Genomic DNA, 25,551 nt, shown 5'->3' on the forward strand with positions numbered 1-25,551 from the left:
TCATCCAATACTACAGTCTTCTTTCCACAGAAGATGGCAGATTGTGCTTTTATAGTTGTTTAATTAACTGCTTTTTATTTATTTTTTTCTTATATGTTGTAGTAGTGTGAGATTTATGGTACATTCATAGGAAATTTTTGAAATATTCATATGTTGCCCCTGTTTAAATTTCTTCACTCTATTTTGTTTTTGTTTTGCCATTATTAAAGTGTTTTTCTGTGAAGTTTGCTCACTCCCATAATTGGATCCTAATAATGACAATTAGACACCACCGTACTAAAAGCTTTAAAATTAAACAATTGTGAGCACTACTTGCCAAAAAAGCACTCACTCACACACTGCCAGGGTCCCATGTGGAATCACCAATTAATGTTACAATAATAGTATAAGTAATATCTTTATTAAAAAAAACAATATAATGCTAAATATCTATGATAATATATTAATTACAGCCTTTGCAAGGTCTTTATTTTTCAACGAACAGCTCCGAAAGATACATTTCAAAGTAAAAAAAAGAATTCAATGAGGGCTAATAAAACAAAAGTTAATTAAATGGAAATTATATTTTTTATCTCCATAAAATTAAGTTTACTTTAATTTAATAGACATTTTGCCACATGACACTTAATGACACTGCAAATCAACAGAGGATGACTGACTCACTCAAAGAGCATCAGTTCACAAGCTTCAAGTTGTTAGGATTAAATTTGTATACGTATCTTGACACATTGGCAATTAAAATTTTAATATTGGAGGGATAAAATGGGACTACATATAGCATCATGTATTGATAAGGAATAATGTTGCAAAGAGTTTAATGAGACTTTATATAAACTTTCTTTAAACTGTCAGCTGAATGTGGCAAAATATGAAAAACTCATCAACACTGCTGATAATCTAGCATGTTTATTTTTAATGCAAATGTCAGACCTCAATTTAAAGAAAAATGTAAAAATGGCAGACTGCATTATTGCAAGGAATAGGAATCCATACCAAGGGTGCACTGCTCAAAACAGATAAACACAACCACTGGGGACACATAATTCTGCCAAACATTTTAAATAACAGTTTTATCTCTGTAGTGAAAGATAAATAAAAGCCCTGTAAACTTCAAAACGTTTCTGACAAAATCATGCAGAGGTCTATGCAGTAATGCAGACACTCATTCCATTCCTCACCTTGGAAATAGCTGGGCACCTGTTCCAGTAGTTTGCCAAACATCAATTTTCAGTTCTCCATCATTTTAATCTGCTAGAGGGCATTCTTCACACCAAAGTTATGTCAGCGTATATCAGAGAAGGGGTAGGGTTGCCAGAAGTCCCTTATATACGTGACATGTCCCATATTTGATCATTTTATCCCCTGTCCCGTACTGACCTTTCAGGGACACCCAAATGTTCCGTATTTAGTTCATTTTCAAATTTTGTAACAAAAATATATTTTTACTATTTTCTTACGGTACTTAGTTGTAACTTTATAAGTAATTATACTTTCTTTTCTCAGATTCTCTTAATGAAAATAACCCAAATGTAATGAGGAAACTAGTGTTTGCTGCCTGTTCGTAATTTGTTCAGTTTCCAGGGCTGGCTGAGAACAGCGACACTCTTACAGTTTTGCTCTCCAGCCGCTCTGCTGTGCAGTTCTGGATCAGCATTGCAACATACAGTGACTGTCAACAAAGTGTGGTGTTACTACTTGCCATGGCCCACTTTTTTCTAATTGGCTGTATTAAATAATAATATTTCTCTGTTGTCTGTATTAAATAAATATTTTCAAATGATTTCACTTTTACATAATTTTTTTTAGCTTGTATTAAATAATTTTCAAATTACAGTGGTACCTCGGTATACATCTGCTTTGGAATAAGTCCAACTTGGTATACGTCCTGTTTGGACACAAAAAATTTTGCTTGGTATGCAACCTTTGTTTGGAATACGACTCGCGTGCTAACCCAGTTTACCTCTCTCAAGACAAAGCCACGACTGCCCACGAGCGTCAGTGCGCCAGTTGCTAGCATTCAGTGAACAACCCGCGCTATAACTCTGTGAATTTTCACGTGTGTGGTATAGCGGGTCCACAGCTCCTGTCAAAGGCCAGTTTTAAAATAAATAATCACCGCGTTCGCGGCTTGTTGAGGGGGCGTGGTGGCTCTGCAAATGGATAGTATTGGGCTGAAGCAGTTCTCAGGGCGACTCGCAATGTGGGCGTTTCTCACCTAAGTGCACAGGTGACAGACCATCTGCATTCGTGATTGTTCCTGGGGCTGCGGATTTCAGCTGCCATGCCCTCTTGATAAACAGAAGTGCGAGTCGGCTAGAAGGGGAGAAAAAAGAAAGAAAGACTGGATGGGAGGTTGCAGGAGAAAGGAGGAAGCAGATGAGAGAGCGCGAGCACAGAGGCAGGCTCGCGATGCAGCTGAACAGGGAGCCTGAGTGTTGGGACGACACCTGGGGAATAGTAGTAGTGGTTCCTCCTGCTGAGTGATCATGGAGTCACTGTGGATCCCAAGTCGCTATCAGAAGGAGCCTACCGGAGCCAGGGATCGGAGAGGTGAACTTGACAGCTGAAGTAGGCAGAGTGAAGGTCAGCTGCAAGTAGGGCGACTCCCCTGTTGAGAAGCCCAGAGGGGGGAAGCAGGGGGGCCGCCAGGTAAAAAGGCACCGGGCTTCTTCTTGTGTTTTTTTTCTTTTTTTTTAAAGAATGCGTCATGCTGTATTTTAACCTCGTTTTTAAGAAGACTTTTTTTCTATTGTTTTTAACCTCCACGTTTCACTTCTGATTGTATGGATTTATTTATTGGAACTTTGGACACTGCACTTTAATTTGAGCACCTTGTTTTGTTGATTGTTTTAATAAAAGCACTTTGCACTTTTTCACCATCCCGTGCTTTGTTATGCCTCACTGCTAAGCTCGGTGTAGGGTTTGAGGGCTCCCAGACAGCAGATGGGAGCATACAGCAAACCCGCATCATCACCACGTGATTTTGTGTTTTTTCACATAAATTTGAATTGATTGTTGAAAAGTATGAAGGTGGCATGCGTATCCGGGACGACGGTATCTACGATTGCGAAAAACAAAGACGTTATTAAAAAGTAAAGTGAGGTTAAATTTTCATTTATTTAATCTAATTGCTTTTGTATTTATGTATTTTAGTATTAAGCAGTGTTTAAATTTTATACAACCCCATCAATGTATAATATGCCAATAACAATAGGATTTTTTTCATGGGAACGGATTAATCATTTTTCCATTATTTCTTATGGGAAAAATTAGTTTGGTATACGTCCTGTTTGGTATAAGTCCAAGGACCTAGAACGGATTAAGGACGTATACCAAGGTACCACTGTATTTTACTTTTGTTTTCCTCATGACCCATTAAAATCCTTGCTTTATGTTTTTAACTTATGTCTCTAATTTAATATAGTACTAGCAGAATACCCGCGCATGGCAGCGGAGAAGTAGTGTGTTAAAGAAAGAAAGAGAAACAAAAGGAAACATTTTGAAAATAATGTAACATGATTGTCAATGTAATTGTTTTGTTATTGATATGAGTGTTGTTCTCATATCTATCTATATCTATCTATATATATATATATATATATATATATATATATATATATATATATATATATATATATATCTATATATCTATATATATGAATCTATATATATATCATATCTATATATATGAAGGACCGGAAGAGGGTCAAAGCCCACCCTGGATCACATGGGGGCCGCCTTCCTGGTTGCTCTGGGGGCCACGGGTTGAGGGCATGGAAGGGGGAGTGTCAGAAGCACCTGGAGCTCATCCGGGTCATGTATAAAAAGGGCCGTCTCCCTTCATTCGAGGCGGGAGTCGGGTGGAGGCAGGACAAGGCAAGAGAAGAGAGAGTGGAGGCGGCCCGAAGAAAGGCATATTGTGGCCAGGACTGTGTGTGTTTGTGGTTTGTGCACTATTTAGACTATTCTGGGTCTGAGTGACCATTTATTGCATATATTTTGTAAATAATAAACGTGTGGTGGTGAAGAACAACATGTCCGCCTGTCTGTGTCCGGGTCGGCTCCACAATATATATACACACATACACACAGGTATATATATGTGTATATATATGTATGTGTCTATATGTGTGTGTATATCTTTGCTCACTGAGTGCAAGGGAAAAATAATGAAATATAGTCTATAAGTTATTAAACAGTAAAACATTAACGTTTTAAGAAGTACAGGTACATTGAGCACTACTGGAGTGGTTGCGGGTAAACTACATTTTAAAGACTGTGTAACACAACAGGTAAGTAGTACTAACAGCAGCTAAAATGTATATGGATCATCTCTCGGTAGTAGATCCCTTTTGAAAGGCGCTACACGACGGCGGTGGTATAGAAATTACATTTTCTATGTGAACGTTCAAATTTCTGCCTCTGGTAATTACCAGCAATTAAAGAAAATTAGTTTTGTGTCCTCTGCAGTGTTAAGAGAGAAAGGCTTTGGTTTGGGATAAAAGGAAAAAAGGTGTAAAGAAAGGAAAGTTGCCTTTTTCTTTTATATAGTATAGAGAGATGTGTTCGCTGACGTTATGATCGCCTTTTGGGGACAGTCGCGGTGGGTCTTGTGTAGACTGGTGAGACGTCCCTGCCATTAATCGGCTGTGATGGCACTGTCAGTCCTCCACTCGTGTGCGTGTCTTCATAATCCGAGCTGACGACCTCATAATCGTATACGTGCAAAAGAAAGTGCAAATTGCCTTAATATTAGTTTGCGAGTAGAAAAGGGGTCCCGTGTTTGCACTTGTCTGGGCTATAGCTCAGGGGGAGGATGAAAAAAATTAAAAGTGCTCACTTTGACCTAAGGCAGAAGCGCCGTCAGCGTCTCAAAGGCCGGCACAGCTATGTACGTGTGCCGGCTGCTCGACTTTTGCTGGGCAGGAGACCCCAGTTTTTGCAGACACGTTCACGATATCAAAAGTCTCTTTGGAGGTCATTTGGAGTTATGTGTTCGTATTTTCTTGTAATAATTCTTGCAGAAGCATTTTGGATTAACCGGAGGCTGTATAAAGAACAGTTTGAACATTCAGTGAACACTGCATTGCAGTAGTCAATCCTACTAGAAATAAATGCATGAATTAATTTCTCAGAATCCTGTTTATTTAGAAAGCGCCTTATTTTCCCAATATTTTTAAGATGGAAGAAACATGATTTGGACAACTTTGTAATATGCGTTTTAAATGACATGCTAGAGTCAAAGATAGCTCCTAGATTCCGGGCTGATTCAGTAAAATTAATGGTGATTCCAACTGAGTTAAATGATCACAAAATATTGTTGTGATCAGCGTTATTCCCTCCAACAATTAACATCTCTGTTTCATCGGTGTTGAAAGACAAGTAGTTCTCATCCATCCACTCCTTTAATTCACTAACACAACTAATTACAGACAACATCGGAGAACCTTCATGTGATCTAAATGAAAGGTATAACGTGGGTGTCATCTGCATACGAGTGAAAATTAACATTATGTTTCCTAATGATAGATCCCAGTGGAAGCATGTAAAGTGAAAACAGTAAAGGTCCCAGTACTGAGCCCTGCAGGACACCATATTGAACTTCTGTGCATAATGATGGAGTACTGTCAGCACATTTCAGTACATATTGGAATCGATTTGATAAATAAGAACTAAACCACGTGAGCACGGTGTCTGTAAGCCTAACATCATTTTCTAGCCTGTGCAGTAAAATAAAATGGTCAATGGTGTCAAATGCTGCAGTTAAGTCTAACAACATAATTACAGAGTTTCCTTCATCAGAGGATATCAGAATGTCATTTACAACCCACGTTAGTGCCGTTTCTGTACTATGACCAGTGCGGAAACCAGACTGGAATTTCTCAAATAAATTGTAATCAGTAAGGTATGGCTAAAGCTGATTGGCGACTACTTTTTCTAGTATTTTAGAGAGAAAGGGTAAATTTGAAATAGGCCTATAATTATTAAGTATGTGTGGGTCTAGGTCTGACTTTTTAAGTAATGTTTTAATGACTGACACTTTTAGTGCATCAGGTACTGTGCCATGCAATAATGAACTATTGATAATGCTTAGAATAGGTGTTGCAAGAACATCCATTGAACGTTTTACTAGTTTTGTTGGCACTGGATCTAGGGAACAAGTAGTGTGTTTCATTTTATAAATTAAAGTTAAGACTTCCTGCTCAGGTACAGGATTAAAATTACTAAAGTGCTGAATGCAATGTGAGACAGGGTCTGCCAAGCTAGTATTTGATTTGTACTCTGATGCTGAGATCTGGGATCTTATATTTTTTATTTTCTCACTGAAGAAGTTCATAAAGTCTGTACTGCTAATATCTGTTGGTATTTTGCACTGTAGATCTGAATTCCCATTTGTTAATTTAGCAATTGTTCTAAATAGTACCTAAGAATTTTTATTTTTGCTATCTATTATTGTAGAATAGTATTCTGAGCAAGCTTTAAAGAGAGCTTTTTTATATTTTTTAACACTCTCTGTCCATGCAATTTGAAAGACATGTAGCTTTGTTGTTCTCCATCTGCGCTCCAGTTTTCGACACTCTAATTAAAGAGCTTCAGTGTTTTCATTAAACCAGGGAGAGGTCATTTCAGTTTCATGTTGGGCTGCTCCAGAGTGATTGAAAGTGGATGTACATGTGGACTGGTGTCATGTCCTGGACAAATTCTTACCTTGTGCCCGGTACTGGTGGAATTGGCCCTACACTAGATAAGGGGGTCTGAATAATGGATTGGTGGGTGTAGCCTTTGGGGAAGTTTACTAAGATTATCAGACGTCATACACAGGCCATGACTGTCAGTTCTCAGTGCACTAATTTGAAAACAAGGAAACTGGACTTTGTCTGGAAATCCCCCCTGATTTTATCACATAGAACACTTGCTTAACACAAAGGAGAAGAGCTTCTCATCCACACAGCAGTCATTCCAGGCTTTCAGCTCTTTGCTGTATTGTGTTTTGAAGGACCCATCAGAATCAAGGAAGTTAATACTGTGACGGTGTAGAGGCAGTTTCTTTGGGTCTTCCCTTTTAACAAATGTTGCTTTGCATTAGCTTCTTTTGCACTTTGGACCATTTTAATACTAAGCATTTATTCAAATACCTTATAGCAGCACATAGCATTTAGGTGTAAGGCAAGCTGGCAGCCCGTTTGTATAAAAGTGCAAGAATAATTTCTGGTTTGTTTCTTCCACTCCAGCAAAAATATACAGGCACCAAATAAGGAAGAGTATACAGTGTGGAATATGGCTGGCCAGTCATCCCAGCCAATACCCCCAGGCTGCCAGGTGGAGCCCTCCCTGCAGTATGGAGGTGCCCCGAATGACAGCAGAGAATCATGGACAGTGGAGTTTTCCTTTACAGCCCTGCTGGATACCTTGGGGGCCAACAGAGGACGCTGCAGGGAGGCCCAGAGACTATTACGTGCCCTATAACCCGGAAGTACGTCTTAGTCACAGCGACAGGAGGAATGATGTACTTCTGGGATGAAGAAGAGGACTTTTGATCTGACCTGGAAGTGATAGGAGGTCACATGGACTGAAGGATCAGAAATACTTCCGGGTCAGGAAATATAAAAGGACTGTGGGAGATCACAGTCGTTGAGCTGAGGTGGGTGGCAGGGTGGTAACGCGGGATGGAGGATTATTGTTTATTGATTACTGAATTGTTATTGTATGAGTATTGTGGAGAGTAGGGTGCTTTGTGCACATTATGTTGTAAATAAAACAAATTATTGGACTTTTATCTAGTGCCTGGCGTCTAGTCTGAGGGTTCAAGGAGACGACAGCACCCCCTATCTGTCACAACAGTAAGCGTTAATGATCATAGACAAGCACCTGTTCCAATAATCTTTCAATTATTGATGGTGAGAGAACATCTCCAGCACGCAGATTCCTATTTGCAGGTATCTCTATTCTTGTACCAGCATGCAATTATTAAATTTTCTTTTCTGCAACTGCCTGGATGCAAGTCTTTTCAACATTGCTTATGAGTCTGTTACTCAGTACCCGGTGAAAGACAGAACAAGGGCATCAAAATACCTGAAAGTACTGGCAGTTTCATTGTACAACATTTTCTTATAGCATTATGTAAGTAGCACCTGTTTCTTTTAAACATAATGCCAATCCTTCTTGACTACCCCATCTTTAGATGACTGTTGTCACTCAGTTGTCCCGAAGTTACGCAGACTGAGCACGAACAAAGTACTTCCATAATACGGACACTGTGTATACTGCAAAGTAGAACAAAGGTATAAAAAGATGCTCCTAAGATGAAAGTAATAAGAAAACCTCCAGATTTCCATCTGCTTAATTTAATTTTAGTGGCAGAACAGACTCCTATTTAAAGTCAGAAAACTGACAGAACTGTCTTGCTTATTTTGGTCGAAAGTGGAACAGAAGGGGACTTTTCAGGGTAAGACATTTCACAAATCACCCATCCATGTCTTCCTATGGCTTATTATCTTGTCTCATTTAACTATTAATGCACTAATCATTTTTCCAACTACAGTTGATGTGAGACTTTACTGGATAAAGAAGCTGCACAATGGATGCAAGAGGCAATGTGAAATTGGTAGCAACTGTGCTGTAAGCTCCATTCTTTGTCCATTTAACATTCATCTACTAATATATTTTAAAAAATGGGGAAGACAGAATATGTATAAATAAATCCAACCATATGCCATATCAAAACTAATTTCTGTACCTTGCTTATCTGGAGGAAGAGGAGCAGCCAAACTGCTGATCTGTTTTTCATGTAGCTCAGATGAAGGTAATCCACTAGAACCAAGCCTAGTCTTCTTAATAACAGCATCGCTAAAAATGACAAAAGATATTTTAGTGGTTAAAAATTCACATCAGTGCCTCTGCCAAACTTAGTACAGTAATCACAGTTTTAAAATCATCGCTAAAAAATTAAACAAATAACTAACTAATGTAACTTCCTGTTACATCATTAAATAAATCATGTACTTTTTAACTTGTTTCATTATACAGTGGAACCTCGGTTTGCGAGTACCTTGGTTTACGAGTGTTTCGCAAGACGAGCTAAATTTTTTAATAAATTTTGACTTTATAAACGAGCAATGTCTTGCAATATGAGTAGTATGGATAAACTTTGTCTGCTCAGCATCATGTGATCACAACTGAGCTGATGGTTCTTCTCTCTCATCTCGCTCGCTCGCGTGTCTCTCTCTCTCCTTATCTCGCCGCTCGCTCGTGCGCGCGCTCTCTCTCTCTCTCTTCTCTTGCGGGCAATCGTCTCCTATTCTCCGTCTGCATGTCTGCGATTATTTTTGGATACGCTTATATGGCGAACTGCTACAGCGCTGGGAAACTGCGATTGCTTTGGAACACTCTTCCGTGTGTCGTCCTGTTGGGTAGAGTCCCACAAGAGTTTAGAAACTCACTCACACCAGCCATGATTCTTTTTAAAGGTAAAGTGCAGGTTAATTTGATTTATGTATTTTTACTTTATATTTTGTCTTAATCATTTTTATATGAATAGTTTTGGGTTGTAGATGAATCATCTGAGTTTCCATTATTTCTTATGGGGAAATTCACTTTGATATACAAGTGCTTTGTACTGCAATCACGTTTCCGGAACGAATTATGCTCGCAAACCGAGGTTCCACTGTATTGTCCTGAGTTTTCAGAAGTATATAATATTCTAAAACCTACTTAATCCTATTCCCGGTCACGGTAGGGCTTGAGCATCATCAGGCACAATTTAGTAACCAACCCCTGACGTACACACACTCACACTCAGACCTCGTCCACACGTACCCAGGTATTTTTTTTAAAACATAGCTTTTTGCATGCATTTTGGCCTTTCATCTACACATAAACTACATTTTAGGTCCTTGTGAAAAACGTCTTCCAGGGTGAAGATGTTTAGAAACTCCATCTTCCCTGTTTATGTGCCGACAAGGGAAACTGAATTTTTGGCTTATAGCGTCAGAGTTTGCGCTGGTATGTTGTTTGCTAGACATCAGTGTGTGTTAACCTTGCTGACGGGACTTTACCATATTTTGATGACACAAACCCAGTCGCCAACCTTGCTGGTTTTGGATGAGATTTGGTTGGACCTCTAGCTGGTGGAACATCTTTGAGAACAAAGTGATTGTTATTGAAGAATGAAGAGAGAATTTTCATTTGTCAAGGACATCGCTGTTGTGTTTCACAAGGGGAGATAACGCAAGATGGCAAACATCTTTGGGTTATCAAGATAGGTAGTTTCTAAAATAGTAAGTCACTGAGTACAAAGTAGAGGAGCTCATAGCAAGGTTTCACCAAGCCCATAGCATCCCCCAGTGGATTGGTGCTGTGGATGAGTTTTTTGTGTTTTCATGTGGATGGAGAGTTTTTAAAAAACAGTGCTTGTGTATACTGGATTTTTTTAAAGAAAAAAGTAGGAAAAATCCTGTTTTTAAAAATACCTGGGTACATGTGGACTAAGCCTTACACTCACACCCACACAGTGTCAAATTAAAATCACCAGATAACCTAACGTGTTGTGATCCTCCCAGCTCCCAAACTCAAAAAATAGGTTCAAACCTCAAAAACAAAAGCCAAAGCTACACTGAACCAAAGGAGTAGGCTTTACCTCAACAGGCAGCCTAGTTCCAAATCGTATTTGCACGCTAACAGCCTAGACAGGCCCACACATGGGCTAAATGTTATACAATCCATAAAAAAAAGATATTCAAAATGGGAAAGAGGAAAAAATATAAAATATCAAACCCACAAAAAAAACAAAGTTATTTTAAATTGTTTAAAGATATATTAAGATGAAATAGACTAATGCAAAGGCAGGAGCAATAAAAGGAGCACAAACAGATTTGCTTTTAAAAGAGAACAAAAGCAAGCATAGCAAAACCAGAATCAGTTTCTTTACCAAGAGTAGGGGCTAAAATCAGTAGTTTACAATCAGAACCACAAATTGCAAAAACAGGACTCAAACACAAGGATAACATGCTGAAACTGTTTATCATCCTTAGCTTCAGCCTAAGTACTGCTGAGGCCAGTACCCCAGCTGCCTGTTTAGATGGCCCTACTTCCTTAGGTTCCACATACAAGAGGCAGGGCAGATAACAAAAACACTAAATATATACTGAACTTCAAACCTAACAGGAAAATAACTGAACAACAACATATCAATAAAAATAATCACTTCACATATATACAAAGAAAAAAACAAAACAGAATTAATATAATATGAAACATTATATTTAAATAATAAATGGTGGAAGTTGAAAAAGGAAGACTACATGGTGGAGTTCAGGGAGGACGGGCACTAGGTGGCAGTGAGGAGAGCTAGGCAACTATAGCAGACCTGGTAAGGGGAAAGGGAGACAGATAGAATGGTGCTTGGTGGAACAAATGGGCAGAGGAAGGAGGAAAAGGAAACCTGGAGGTGGAATGGGGAAGTACAGGAGGATATACAGTGGAAGAGGTTGGTGAAAAAGAAGTGGGATAGTCAGAGAGATGTAGAAAGTAGACAAGAGTACAAGGAGATAAGCTATGGTGAAGGTGAAGAGAAAGGTGGCAAAGGCTAAAGAAAAGGTGTATGATGAATTGAATGAGAGGTTGGAGACTAAGGAGGAAGAAAAGGACCTTAGGAGTGGAGAAGTAGTATACTGGTACATATTTTTAAGAATAACGGTAATGTGCAGAACTTTAGTAACTACAGTGGAATAAAATTGATCAGCTACAGAATTAAGCAATGGAAAAGAGTATTGGAAGAGTATTGGAAGCTAGGTTAAGAAGGGAGTTGATGATTAGTGAACAGCACTATGGTTTAATGCTGGGAAACAGCACTGCAGATGCAATGTTTGCTCTGAGGGTGTTGATGGAGAAATATATAGAAGGCCAAAAGAAGCTGCATTGAGTCTTTGAGAACACAGAGAAAGCATATGACAGGGTACCCTGTGAGGAGTTGTGGTATTGTATGAGGGAGTGGCAGAGAAGTATGTGCAGTAAGAGTGGCACAGGATATGTACGATAGAAGTGGGACAGTAGTGAGGTCTGTGGTAGAAGTGACGATTGTGTTTAAGGTTGAAATGGGATTACATTAAGGATCAGCTCTGAGCCCTTTCTTATTTGCATTGGTGATGTACAGGTTGATGCAGTAGACAGGAGTTTCCATGGACTATTATGTTTGTGGAAGACATTGTGATCTGTAACAAGAATAGGGAGCAGGTTGAGGAGACCCTGGAGATGTGGAGATATGCTCTACTGAGGACAGGAATGAAGTTCAGTAGGAACAAGACAGAATACATGTTTGTAAATGAGAGGGAGGTCAGTGGAATGGTGAGGATGCATGGAGTAGAGTTGGCGAATGTGGATGAGTTTAAATACTTGGGATCAACAGTACAGAGTAATGTGGATTGTGGAAGAGAGGTGAGGAAGAGAGTGCAGACATGGTTGACTTGGTGGAGAAAAGTGTCAGGAGTGATTTGTGACAGACAGGTACCAGCAAGACTGAAAGGGAATGAGACCAGCTATGTTATATGGGTTGGAGACGGTGGCACTGACCAAAAAAACAGGAGACACAGCTGGAGGTGACAGAGTTGCTAAGATCTGCTTTGGGTGTGACAACGATAGACAGAATTAGGAATGAGCACATCAGAGGGTCATCTCGGGTTGGGCGGTTTAGAGATAAAGTAAGAGAGGTGAGACTGTGTTAGTTTGGACATGTGCAGAGGAGAGATGCTGAGTATATTGGGAAAAGGATGTTAAAGATAGAGCTGCCAGGTAAGAGGAAAAGAGGAAGGCCTAGGAGGAGGTTTATGGATGTGGTGAGAGGGAACATGAAGGTGATGGGTGTAACAGAGAAAGATGCAGAGGACAGGAAGATATGGAAACAGATGATCTACTGTGGCAATCTACTAACAGGAGCAGCCAAAAAAAAAAAAAAAATTTAATTATAACAAAAACGAAAACCCACACAGACACAGGGCACAGATGGAGAGTCTGTACAGACAACATTTAAGTGTGGGGTTAAACCCAGGATGCTGGATTTGTCAGGCAGAAAATGAATCACTGAGGGAATATTTTGTGTCAAGAACAACCCCTCAATCATTACTCATGTTTGCTCACTAGGGTTGTTCATCATCAGATTAAACCTTTTCTTTCCTTTGACAATGAGACAGGTTACCAACAAGCTATTGTATAAAACTTCATATAGCTTTTTGTTTAGAAAAGGATGATTTGTGAAATGAACACTTTCTTTACAAGTATTTATAAATTGGAAGTGGGCTTCAAAGTCTATTCGGTGCCTGATAAGGACGTCACTTGGAGCGTTGTTGTGCGTAGCAAAAAGTTAGACGTCATTAAAAGAGTTCAAAAAAGAAAGACAAAACAGATACTTGAGAAAAACTGTCTTAATTATGTACAAAGGCGTGAGAAAAAGAACTTTTACAGCCTGGAAAGAAGAAGAAACAGATAAAGGTCTTTGAATTCCTGAAAGCTATAAACAAGATAAAATGTTCATTCCTTTAGTTTCAGGAAACTGGGAGGCATGCCAGCAGTTGCCTGGGGGGGGGTGGATGAAGTCCAGAAAGGGCAGATTCAGAATACAGAAAAATGGAAGAACTTTTTCAAATGCAGAGATGTTAACCTCTTTGATTTTTTTTAGAAACACCAAACATTTCCACTAACAACTTAATGAGTGAGTCTGAATAGACTGCATAGCAACTAAATATGAAGTGTTAGGGTATTCACCAACAGTTGTAGTGTTTTTAAAAACAATTACAGTTTATTACCTTCATTATACTGACAAAATTTATCATGAAAAGGAAACTTAGATAATCTAAAACACACATTTATTGAAATAATGATAAAGCACATTTTTAAATGTGACTTCTTATTAACCTGAAAAGTTAAATATCAAATCTTATAAATGCAGTTGTCTTGTTTTAGGCAGTATAATGATGCAGTGGTCAGCAGTCCAAAGAAATGGCTACCAATTCCATCTCAATCATTACGATATCTAGCTTTCCCCAACATCCCAGAGATGTGCGTAGTAGGTGACGACTCTGTCTACATCCATACTATTGTGTTTTCATTTAAAAAGGGTGTTTCAAAATAAAAATGATCTCTGCCCACAATAGCGTGTTCTCATAAGTATCACCGTGCACACTGAAATGCATATGATGCAGATATTCGGTTACACTGGGCATGCACAAATCGGCACAAAAAATTCTTAGAGGGGGAGAACTGTCGTAGCCACCAGATTTATCACAAAACTGTAGCAACTGGCGAATTATATGCCTTTTCCCCATGTATGAAGCATTCAGTTTGTACAAAACATGATTTAGATGCATACAAGTAAGCAACACAACAAGCACGTTGAAAACTCTTCTACGTCCACTGTGTTAGAATAAGCTATTCTTCTGTGAAAAATTACAAATCAGGAAATGAAACAAGGCAAGGACTATGTAAAAAGCATTAACAAATCAGAGCTCAAGTTTTCCCCTGTTCATATTGCACCTTTTCATAAAATATATAGCACAAGGCTAGCAGCTACTGACAACAAGATTACCCACAAGAGAGGTGTGAGACCTTCATGGGCTAAAACAGATACAGTTCAAGAGATAGGCCTCATTTTAGTGAAAACTAGATGCATGCTTCTAATAGTTGATCTGCAAGTTATAAAGTCCTATGGTGTATCCAGAAAAATGATTAAAGGTGGTTGTGATACTCAAATGCATGTCGAAATTCAACTTTCATACATAATTAAAAAGCAACTGTGAAGAACTTGCATCAAGAATAAGAAATCCTAAGCAGAAATTCTTTTAGGTAGAAGAAGGGACATGGGAGCCATGGATCTGAGAGAATAATACTGTGTTCATACCTTTTAAGGATTATACTGTATACTGTTTATTTAACAGAACTCAACATGGTATCATAATATGCATTGCTGCCATCTTGTATTTTTTTATTCTTTCTCCTTTTTGTTGTGAATTTCCCCTTGGGAATTAATAAAGTATCTATCTATCTTTTGTTTTTGATGTCTATTCTGTTTCACAAACTCTAGTGAACTGGATTAGCGATGGGTATGGCTGATGAATAAATAAAAAATGAGCAAGGAGACTGAATAAAAAAATGGCCATGATGAGGTTACCTGTGCTGGGATCATATGCTGTAGTTGCTGCAAATTCTTTGTAGTGTAATAGCAAAGATGGACAATGACATGCTCTGTAATGCAACATATATCCCAGAATCTTAACTTCATAGACATTAAGAAGGTGAACTTTGGAAGAATGCTATCTATTGATCAGCCATGGTGGTAGTAGCTAGGTGTAAGGAATAAGTATGTCTCTTCAAAAAGGTAACAGCAAATCATTGGTTTTATTCTTTTTTTAATTATTTTCTGAGTTGCAGAGGTCTGAAATGTAAGCCAGAATCAATAAAAGGAATTGTGATGAAGGGGAACTGGAAATTATCAGCGAAACATTTTATTCTTTCACAAGAAAGAGTCTTTCCTTTATTACTTAGGTAAAATTGAGACCAGGATTATCCAAGACTTGCTCTTAAACAACAGAGGGCCTACAACATTGAACTTTGACACCTAGCAAACGATGGGAAACAACCTTAAATTATATCATCCAGGATGCAGCAAAACAGACAGGAAATATACAATAAAATGAATTTCAAAATATCCTGTCACAACTTTGGGGGTTTTGACTAGCAAAAATCAAATTTTGTACTTCTTTATCTTATTATTTATTGTTTTGATAGTATTATGTTTTTTTAATATCATTGTCTTAATGCTATTTTATCTCAATGTCAATAATGGCACTTGTGACTGGTTATCAGAACAGTGGTGCATTGCATCAGCACACACCTTGTATATAAGATGATGCCCCACTTCAATGACATTCAGGCTTCTGGATTCTTTATATAAACTTTGCAATGTGTTTTGCAATTCAAAGTACAGTAAGTTAGACGATACGGACTTGTGTGTTTTTCCCAATTTTGTCTTTTGGTTTTGCACTTTAACATTTTGTGACTCATCTCATAGTACTTAGTTCATGAAAGCTATGAACCTCATATAATGGTAAAAAATGTGAAAAATCTACAATCAAAATGAAAAAAATATACTCTATATAAAAGTGAAGCAAAGTTCAGCAAGTTTCAAATTCCTACAAAAGAAATAACAAGTCTCCATAGAAAAAAAATATTGAATTCAAAAAATGATAAAACATAAGCATCTCAACTAGGGTGCTACAGTGAAACTGATTAAAACATCTAAGGCCTGTAATCTAATTTTGGGTTTGTACCTCCAAACTGTTACGGTTCTGCTGTCTTTTTATTTATTGTGTTTCTTGTAATAGTTATCTGTAAACAGAATTTATTTACTTGTTCTATCACTTTTTCATGGATAATCTTTATTTATGATGTTTATGTTATTTTGATAATGTAAAATTTTATTAATGTTAGGTTAATTTGTATTTATGCAATGCTGTCTAGTTATAATATGACCATGTTTATCCGGTAGACAATGTAATAGTTGTTTCCATTATAAATATTGTGATGTTAGCACACAGATTCATCAAGTAGAAGATGGCGCCGACTGGTGTGGCTGGCCGTCTGCTCGTCTTGCTAACCTTGTTTTACCTTCATTTCTACGTGTTAGTTTATCTCAGTGGCCACTGTCCTATGATCGTGATTTTTTACTTAACATTTCTTGCTTGCTTTCCTCTCAATTTTCATCTCCTGATGGGATATTATGTGAACCTTTGTTTTATTCATCTCCTGACTTCTTCACCTGGATGCCGGTGCTCACCTGTATCAGTGAGCTAAATGCCTCTCGGAGACGCAAAAGCACCCGCCATGGAAGAAGAGCCAGTATTGCTGTTAAAGCCGAGTCAAGTCCCAGAGCTTGGATTCCCGAAGTCTGCAAGTTGTCTTTGACCCATCTTCTCCTGCACAAGACTCCATCCCTGGTCCATGGGCGCTGGATACTGGATTTAATTTCTCCATGTCAAGGCAGCATCACTCTTCCTCAGTGTGCTCTTGGGGAGTAAACGCTGCTAATCTTCACACGCTCACCAGTGCTCGTCCCGCAGCAAGCTCTTCTACTTCTATCAAGGCTGCTCTCTTGAACGTGAGATCAGTGTCTAATAAAACTTTTATTCTGCAAGAGTTTATTATCTCAAATAAACTGGATTTCTTTTTCATCACTGAGACCTGGATTGTAAACAGTGACTCTTCATGTTTTACCGACTTGGTACCATCAGATAAACTCTCTTTGGCTGACTTGTCGTGGCGGGGGCATTGCTGCTATTTTTAAAAGTATGTTCTTGTGTCGGATCCTTACAAAGGGTCCGTTTAGTAGCTTTGAACTGCAACTTTTCGAAGTGTGCAGCTCCCCTTCTTTGTTGTTTGTGGTTTATAGACCTGTAATTAATTATATATTCATTTATGAATTTTGGCTGATATTACCCTCTCCCATGACAAAGCATTTATTGTTGGTGATTTTAACATACACATTGTTGTCAATCGAAAACCTTTGGTGAATGACTTTTTATCACTATTGGACTCGTATGATTTTATCCAGCATATTAATATGCCAACTCACTCTCTTGGTCACACTCTTGATCTCGTTCTTACATGTGATATTTCAGTTAATAATATTGATTTATGTGATGTTTCTTTTACTGATCACTTTTCTATAATGATCGATTTTAATATTACTGTTGATGTTCCTACTACTAATTGTGGTCCACTCTGTTCACGCTTTTTAAATTCTTCTATTATATCCGATTTTGAAACCATATTCTCTAGTCTTGATGTACACAATCAGTATGATGGCATCGATGATTCTGTTTTAGAATTTAATTCTTCTTGTAAAACGGTTTTAGACTCAATTGCTCAATATACGCTGTAATAAAGGAAGACCTGCTCCCTGGCTAAATGAAACTACACAACCGCTACGCCACACCTGTCAAACTGCGGAACGGTGTTGGAAAAAAGATAGACTGATTGTTTCTAAACAGATTTTTAGGACTTCTCTGTTCAACTTCCAGGTTGCAATTAAAAAAGCCAAACATGATTTCTTTGCTGATTTAATATCACGTCATTCTAAGAATCCTAGGGTCTTATTTAATTCAATTAATGCGGCCATTCACTCTCATTTTGTGATGGGATTAAATAGTACTGGATGGATGGATGGATGTTATTTCAGGTGAGCATTTTCTTTCATTCTTTGTCAGTAAAAGTGATACAATCCGCTGTGGTATTGTTCCAACTGGCTATAAACTTTCTACTGTTAATCATGAAAATGTCTTGGAATCTTTGATCTTGTCTCACTTTCATAGTTAAAAAGTACTACTGACACCCTTAAACCTACTCTCAGTTCTGATTGATATTGTACCACCACACCTCTTAGTGGAAGCCTTTGATGTTTTGGGTCCATCTTTACTAGCCATTATCATGGTTCTATTAGTGAGGGGTTTGTGCCCTCATTTTTTAAACATCCTGCGGTGCGTCCCTGTCTAAAAAAGGCAGAATCAGATCCTGGAGTTTTAGTCAATTTTTGCCAATTGCCATTTCTGGCTAAAATATTAGAAAGAATTATTTATTATCAATTGGTTGATCACCTTAACTCCAATAATTTATTTGAGACCTACCAATCTGGCTTTAGGTGTTATCATGGTGTTAAGACGGCCCTGCTAAAAGTTTTCAATGACATCTCTATTATTACTGACTCATGTGGCGCTGCAGTCCTTGTTCTCCTTGACCTGTCCACTGTCTTTGACACTATTGACCATTAGATACTGCTGTTGTGGCTTGAACATCTTGTTGGCCTTAAAGGGGCTGCACTTAACCTGTTTAGGTCATATCTAACTGGTAGACACTTTTCAGTGACTTTAAATTCCTATTTTTCGTCTACTGCTCCTCTAAAATGTGGTGTTCCTCAGGGATCCATTTTGGACCCTACTTTATTCTCTATATACGTTTACCCTATTGGAGCTGTTCTTAGGAAATTTAACATTTCTTTTCACTGCTATGCCTATGATACACAGGTTTATATTCCCATCTGTAACTCTGCAATGAATCAAATGCACAACTGTCTTTTTGAACTACGATCCTGGATTGCTAATAATTTTCTTGATCTGAATCAAAATAAAATGGAGGTGCTTATACTGGGTCCATCAGCTAAAGCTTAAATTGGTCTTGGACTTCTCGGCTCTTTCTCTGTCTTTTGCAAACCTCAAGTCCACAATCTTGGTGTTATTTTTGAGAAACAGGTTAATTCTGTAGTGAAGAGTTGCTTTTTCTAGCTTTGCTTTTTAGGTAAGATCAAGCCTTTTTTATCTTCTAGGGATCTTGAGAAAGCTACTCATGCTTTTATCTTTTCTTTCCTTAATTACTGCAACTCGCTGTATTCTGGGATTAGCAAATCTGTGATATGCAGGTTACAGTTGGTCCAGAATGCTGCCGCTTGCTTTCTGGTTGGGGCAAGAAAATCTGATTCTGTTTCTTCAATGTTAGCTTCTTTAAACTGGCTGCCTGTCAGTTTTCGAATTGATTTTAAAATCTCATTGCTACTTTTTAAATCTTTACATGGGCTTGTTCCTGCTTTTTTATCTGAATTGTGTGCTTTACACCAGTCATCTAGAGTGCTTAGATCTTGTGGTCAGTTGTCTCTTGTTGTCCCTCGTACCAAGTGTAAAGCCAAGGGGGACAGACAGGGCTTTTGCAGCTGCTGCTCCTCGCCTGTGGAACTCTTTACCTCATCACATAAAGGAGTCATCAACAATTGAACTCATTTCTATTCACTTGCATTCCGTGACCTTTAGTAATACTGATGGTTTCCTCATTGTGATTATGTAATCTGACTCCTGTTTATTATTTATTTTATTTATGTTCATTTATTTTATTTCTATTTATGTTATTCATGCTAATTGTATGTTTTTTTCTTCTTCCATTGTAAAGCACTTTGGCCACAGCATTCCTATGTTGTTTCAAATGTGCTATATAAATAAATTGACATTGACACTTGGTGCATAAAAAGCATTTTATTTAATTTTTAAAATGGAAGGAACAGTTTGTTTTCAGGTTATTGACTCTGTCTTTGTATTCAAGACTTCTGTTTTCTGGTTTCCCCTTTGACTTGGACCTTGGTTTCCTTCCAGCAATTCGGTTACAACTTCTTCCTGTCTGACTACATTTTTGTCTGTTGTTCATTTGTCTTTTCCTTCTCAGTTCAATTCTCATAATAATTCTTGTCTACCTGCATGCATTCCGAATACAAACACAATAAAATGCTTAATAAATGGCATAATTAGCACAACACAAGGGAAACATAACTAAATTAAGAAAAGTTACCAAAAGAAGATGGTTAATAATTAGAAAACAATTAACATAAACAGATTAAAACAGAACATCTTAAGAAAAATATAAAAAGCAAATTACAATGTACTAACAAACCAAACCCAAAGACAAGACCCAAATAAGACCAGAACAATCTCCACATTTTTCTTCCTTAACTAATTCTGCACGGGTATTATTTTTAGCCTAAGTGTGTTGGTCCAATTAACAGACTTGCTCCCTCAAATTTACAGGGACCTGGATTAAGCTCACTGTTTAGGTGGAATTAATACGCAATCTCCGGGTTTCTTAACCTTTCTTCAACCATGGCCCCCTTTCAACCTTGTTTCCTTCCTGTGGGCCCCTGGTCTTAGTGGTAGAAAGGTAGCTATTGAAATGTTTTGTTTGTAAATAGAACATGTTTTATTATAAGACAATACAATTTATTACATTACAATGCAAATTACATACAATAATTTCTTAATTTATAAAATGCAAAAATCTATACTTTCTCGATCAATGTGACCCTTGTGCTTGATGACCAGTAACATGTTTTTTTAAATACATTTCTATTGCTGTGAGGAATAACTCTCTGTCCATTATGTTAAAATAATTCACACCACTGAAGTCTGATTCTGTATTACTAAAACACTGGTATGAATTTTACAAAACGAATATGGGTAATTTCATTTCAGACATGGGGGTCTCACATATTTCTTTCAGTCAAATCGGTGATGGTTAATATATATATATGCTTTGCACGATTTGAGATGAAATCTCCCGTTAGAATATCTCAACAAAGATAATTGAAAGGCTATGTTCAGGGACCTTCTTTTTTTAGTTTTAACAAAATATGCAAATTTTAGAAGAAATTCTTTAATATTTTGCAAAATTAGTCTTGTAAATTTTGAATATGTAGATTGATTGGGAAAGGTGCATCCCTAATTTCAAGATAAACTCCCAAATTGGAAATGAAAATTATTAAAGAATTATTTTCAACAGCAATTGTGAACAGCAACAACTAAAATACCTGTAATAGTCATAGGAAGAAACAGCACTAACAATGCTGCAGACATGCACCTTTCCCGTGACACATGAGATACTGAAATCGCCCCAGGGATTGGAGTGAGGAAGTGGGAGGAGGATGGAAGGGGAAGTGATATTGGTGCCACAGAGCGTGCTTGGCGATTCATCCACTGGGAAGCACAGTCACTTCACTTGTGCTTTCATTTTCCTTCATGTCTCTGTTTTCTTCACTTCCCACTTCTCTCTGTGTCGCCCTAATCTCATGCCATGACCCCCATTTTATGTATTTTTCACCCATGGCCCCCTCGGAAAATCCTGTGGCTCCTAAAGTGGGCCATATGGCTCCTGGTTAAGAACCCCTGTGCTATCTGATCTCATTCACATCCACCACATGCTTTTTGATCGATTGCCGACTATAAATCAGCCTGGTGCAAGTCAGTGTGGGTGTGGATAAGAGTGTGGCCGTAATAAATTGGCATACAAATCAGGGCTGGTTAGCCTACTAAAAGCATAAAATGGTAGAAGTGGACAAAGAAAGGAAAGGATTGATTGGTTTATATTTTAGTTTGTTTTGTTAGAATGTCTTCTGTTATAATTAACTTCACACATTCTACAGACTTCCTTTGAGAAATGAACGTACATTTTAGATTGTAACATACTGACAGCAGGCTCAAACGTTTCAAAGTATCTCACATTATCGGACATACACATAAAATAATGAACCATACTGTGAAGTGTTTTTTATACTCTTATAAGCATTGAAAATATAAAACATTAAAACTCCTGAAATCATTGTTTAGAATCAAGGTCAACCACCATTTGAATTTCCTGCAGAGGACATTTAATGTATAGAGAGAGAATTAGCCAAGCTCTTTTCAGTGCTGTGGTCAAGTGAGGAGAATACAAAAAGCTGTGTGGGCGATGGAGGAGGAGGAGGAGGAGGAGGAGGAGGGCTTCTTGCTTTCATTTCAAAGACAACGCATGCACGCAAAAAACCAGAACAGATTAAACACAGTATTAAAAAATAGAATCATTTTTGTCTTTCATTACTTAATAATTCCTTAACTGAATACATTAACCCCATATAATTCAAATGTTGAATTATTAGCAAAATCAGATGATGCTCATTGTGCTAAACTCCGTTGCTGAAGTCATTTATTTTATATTTCTCTAGTGGTATAAATACAGTACTTAACTTCTTAAGAAATGTTAAGTTAGGGGTTGTATATCGCTCATGAAATTTAGCATTGTCAAATGAAACAGAAGCAGCTACAGAAAATATAAACACTGCCTTTTTTGAGTCACTGGTTTATAAAATGAAAGAATAATCTCTGCAACCCACATGGAATTTTAATAACAGACTCTGTGTCAATGAATGCAACTGTTTTATTACTGACATAATTCTACATTTTCTCTTTCTGCAGTGATTGTGTAACATACTTTCCACCATTATTATCAGTTTAGTTCTCCACATACTGTGGTGCTCAACATAATAATAATAGTAATATTAATAATAATAAATGACCATCAAGAGCATTATAAAAGCTTTCCTAAGTGATAAAAAAAATCCACAACCTCTCACCACAAGCAGTCCATGATCAGTTCTGTAGACAGATATTAAACAACTGTGTTGGCAAAAAACTGACCTCTGGATCATTGCAAGGCTCTGGGCTGAAGGGCCAAACAGAAAGACTCCTCGTGGCAGCTTAGGACCATGCAGTCATCACAAGAAAAATATTCTGATGATGGATGTGAATAGCAAAAGCAGGATATACCAGCAACAAGAGGAGGACATCAGTCACATTGTTGCTGGATGCTCAGTGCTAGTGCAAAACAATGCACTCATCAACAGAATTGGACAGCTAGCTGCCTGCATTAGTTAATGCTCAGTGCCTGATCATTGGTATTATCGCCAGCATGAAACGATCGTTGAGACAAAGAACAGTATTGTTATGTACGATATGGATGTAAACACTAATAGTATCTTTAGAGCCAACTGACATTCTTCATGTTAGAAGCAAGGGGTGATATCTGCTCAATGATGCATCCCTTCCAGATAATGTGAAATTCTCAATCAAAGAGGCTGAAAAACATAGATTTAAATCTTGTGCATGTGGAACACGCAAGAGCTAGTGTTTCTAGTTGTAACTATAGCATTTGAAGCTGATTGACAAGGTCTCCAAAAATATCTCAAAAAACTTCAGCCAGTGGCATCCCAGGTGTGGAGGATTGTCCTCCTCGGAACTGCCCACACAAAAGTCCTGACCATCAAACAATAAGGCCATAAGAACCTGGTGACTTCCCAGTAAAATGCAACCAGCAGAAATTGAGGAAAAAAAAGAAAAAAAAAATTAAAATTAGGAAGGCCTCTTCAGGGTTGCTTCAAGACCAGCCATGAGTTGGACAAAATTTATAAAATAAACTTATCAATGATGAAACAACCCATTAATCTGTTCACCCATTGTCTAAACTGCGTTCAGGGTCATGTGATGCCAAAGCCTATCCAGCAGCATCAGATGCCACAGCAGAAACCAGTTCTGGATGCCGATACCCTCTAATTAAAAGACCCTCGGAGAGACCATCACATAATTAACTATGCTGCCCTAATACTATTGTGATTATTATAACAACTGTTAGTGGTCATATTTAGACAGGAACTGGCTTAAATGGGTTTAAGAATAAATGCATAGCTGGAAGGACATTTGGAAAGTTTTTCCTTCCTAATACGTGGCTCAGAACATTTCTAGAAGCATCTTTCAGTGCAGTTTCAATACCAGAGGTCAGACCTTTTTTACTGATGAAGTAAAATGATTTTATAACAGCTACCTGCTTAAAACCCCAATAGCAACACAAGGAATGTATCAGTAAGAGCTTCACAGTGAACATATGAAGACTAAATATATACAGCACAATCACTAATTGGTTGTTCAGGAATTCAGATAACATAAATAAATAAACTTAACTGAAATCAAAGAGTATGGTATGATTTTAAAAAAGCCTTCGAGATAGCAGTCTGTCTATCCTTACACTCACTCAGAAGAGCAAGAGAAAATTTAGAAGCAAAGACAACATTTGGCAGTCAGACTACTTTTATTTTCTTATTAACAACATGCTTTACATGAACAGGACAACTCAGAAATATCCACATTTGTGAAATGTGAGCAGGGTAAGGTCACTTGCCAAAAAGTCCCATCTAACCACTAGACGAGCCACCCTGCCAGCTCCCATAGCTTTTGTAAAAGAACGGATATCAAATCTGTAAAAGGATCACACATACAGTAGTAGGTGACATGCTTAAAAAAAGCACTAAATTACAATCCAAAATAGAAACATCTCACATTGTGCAGGCTAATGAAGGTGATCTTCTACACAGCAAATAGTGTCATATTTATACTTTACTTATATGTCATCTTATTCTCCAGAATAGAAGCCATAGGGGTAATACCAGATTACACTTACAAAAGGAACCACTTCAGCCTAAGCAAATACTGTAGAAACAAAGAAGCATATGTAAACGTATTTAAAAAAGCAAAGCTAATTACTAGTTTTTAATAAAAAAAAATGTTCATTAGTATTCCCTGCGGTGTGCTGGCGCTCAGCCCGGGGTTTGTTTCCTGCCTTGCGCCCTGTGTTGGCTGGGATTGGATCCAGCAGACCCCCGCGACCCTGTAGTTAGGATATAGCGGGCTGGATAATAGATGGATGGATTAGTATTCCATTGATGACATTCGGCACAGGGTTGTCTTGATTTTAGTATAGGCTTCAGCTTTCTATGACTCAGTGATGGACTAAGATGGATATAGAAAGCAGATACATTCAGGAACTGAAACTAACATTCTGTTGAAATACTCAAAGAAACCACTTGTTTGCACCAGTGACTGACCTACTGTATATTTTTGGAGCCCTGATGCTTGAACTGTTATTGAGGCCGCTTGCAACCGGCAACACGGTCTGGGTAATCACTGTTATCTTCTTCAAACGGGCTGTCCCAGGACAGAGCACCACATATTTTTTTTTTGGATTAAATTAGGTGAATTCAATTATGTCACATGTCAAAGTCACTGTTGTGAATTAAAAAGTATCCTATGCCTTATAGTTTTGGAGTTGTGGGGGGATGAAAATTAAAGTAGCTTCTGAGGCCTCGAAGCTTAAGCTTCATTAGTTTCATAGCAG

The 25,551-nt window shown here is 37.9% G+C and overlaps 1 protein-coding gene across 3 annotated transcripts in view; it reads right to left on the reverse strand.

Annotated features, from left to right (window-relative positions):
- Positions 1–25,551, reverse strand: part of LOC120523931 (cGMP-dependent 3',5'-cyclic phosphodiesterase) — a 798,989-nt gene that overhangs the window by 164,421 nt on the left and 609,017 nt on the right. For all 3 annotated transcript variants that reach the window (XM_039745642.1, XM_039745643.1, XM_039745645.1), the window contains one exon: positions 8,738–8,847. In XM_039745642.1, the coding sequence (XP_039601576.1) occupies positions 8,738–8,847 (110 nt within the window). The remainder of the gene's footprint in view (positions 1–8,737; positions 8,848–25,551) is intronic.

This window comes from Polypterus senegalus, chromosome 2 (genome assembly GCF_016835505.1).
Source record: "Polypterus senegalus isolate Bchr_013 chromosome 2, ASM1683550v1, whole genome shotgun sequence".
Classification (NCBI taxonomy): domain Eukaryota; kingdom Metazoa; phylum Chordata; class Cladistia; order Polypteriformes; family Polypteridae; genus Polypterus; species Polypterus senegalus.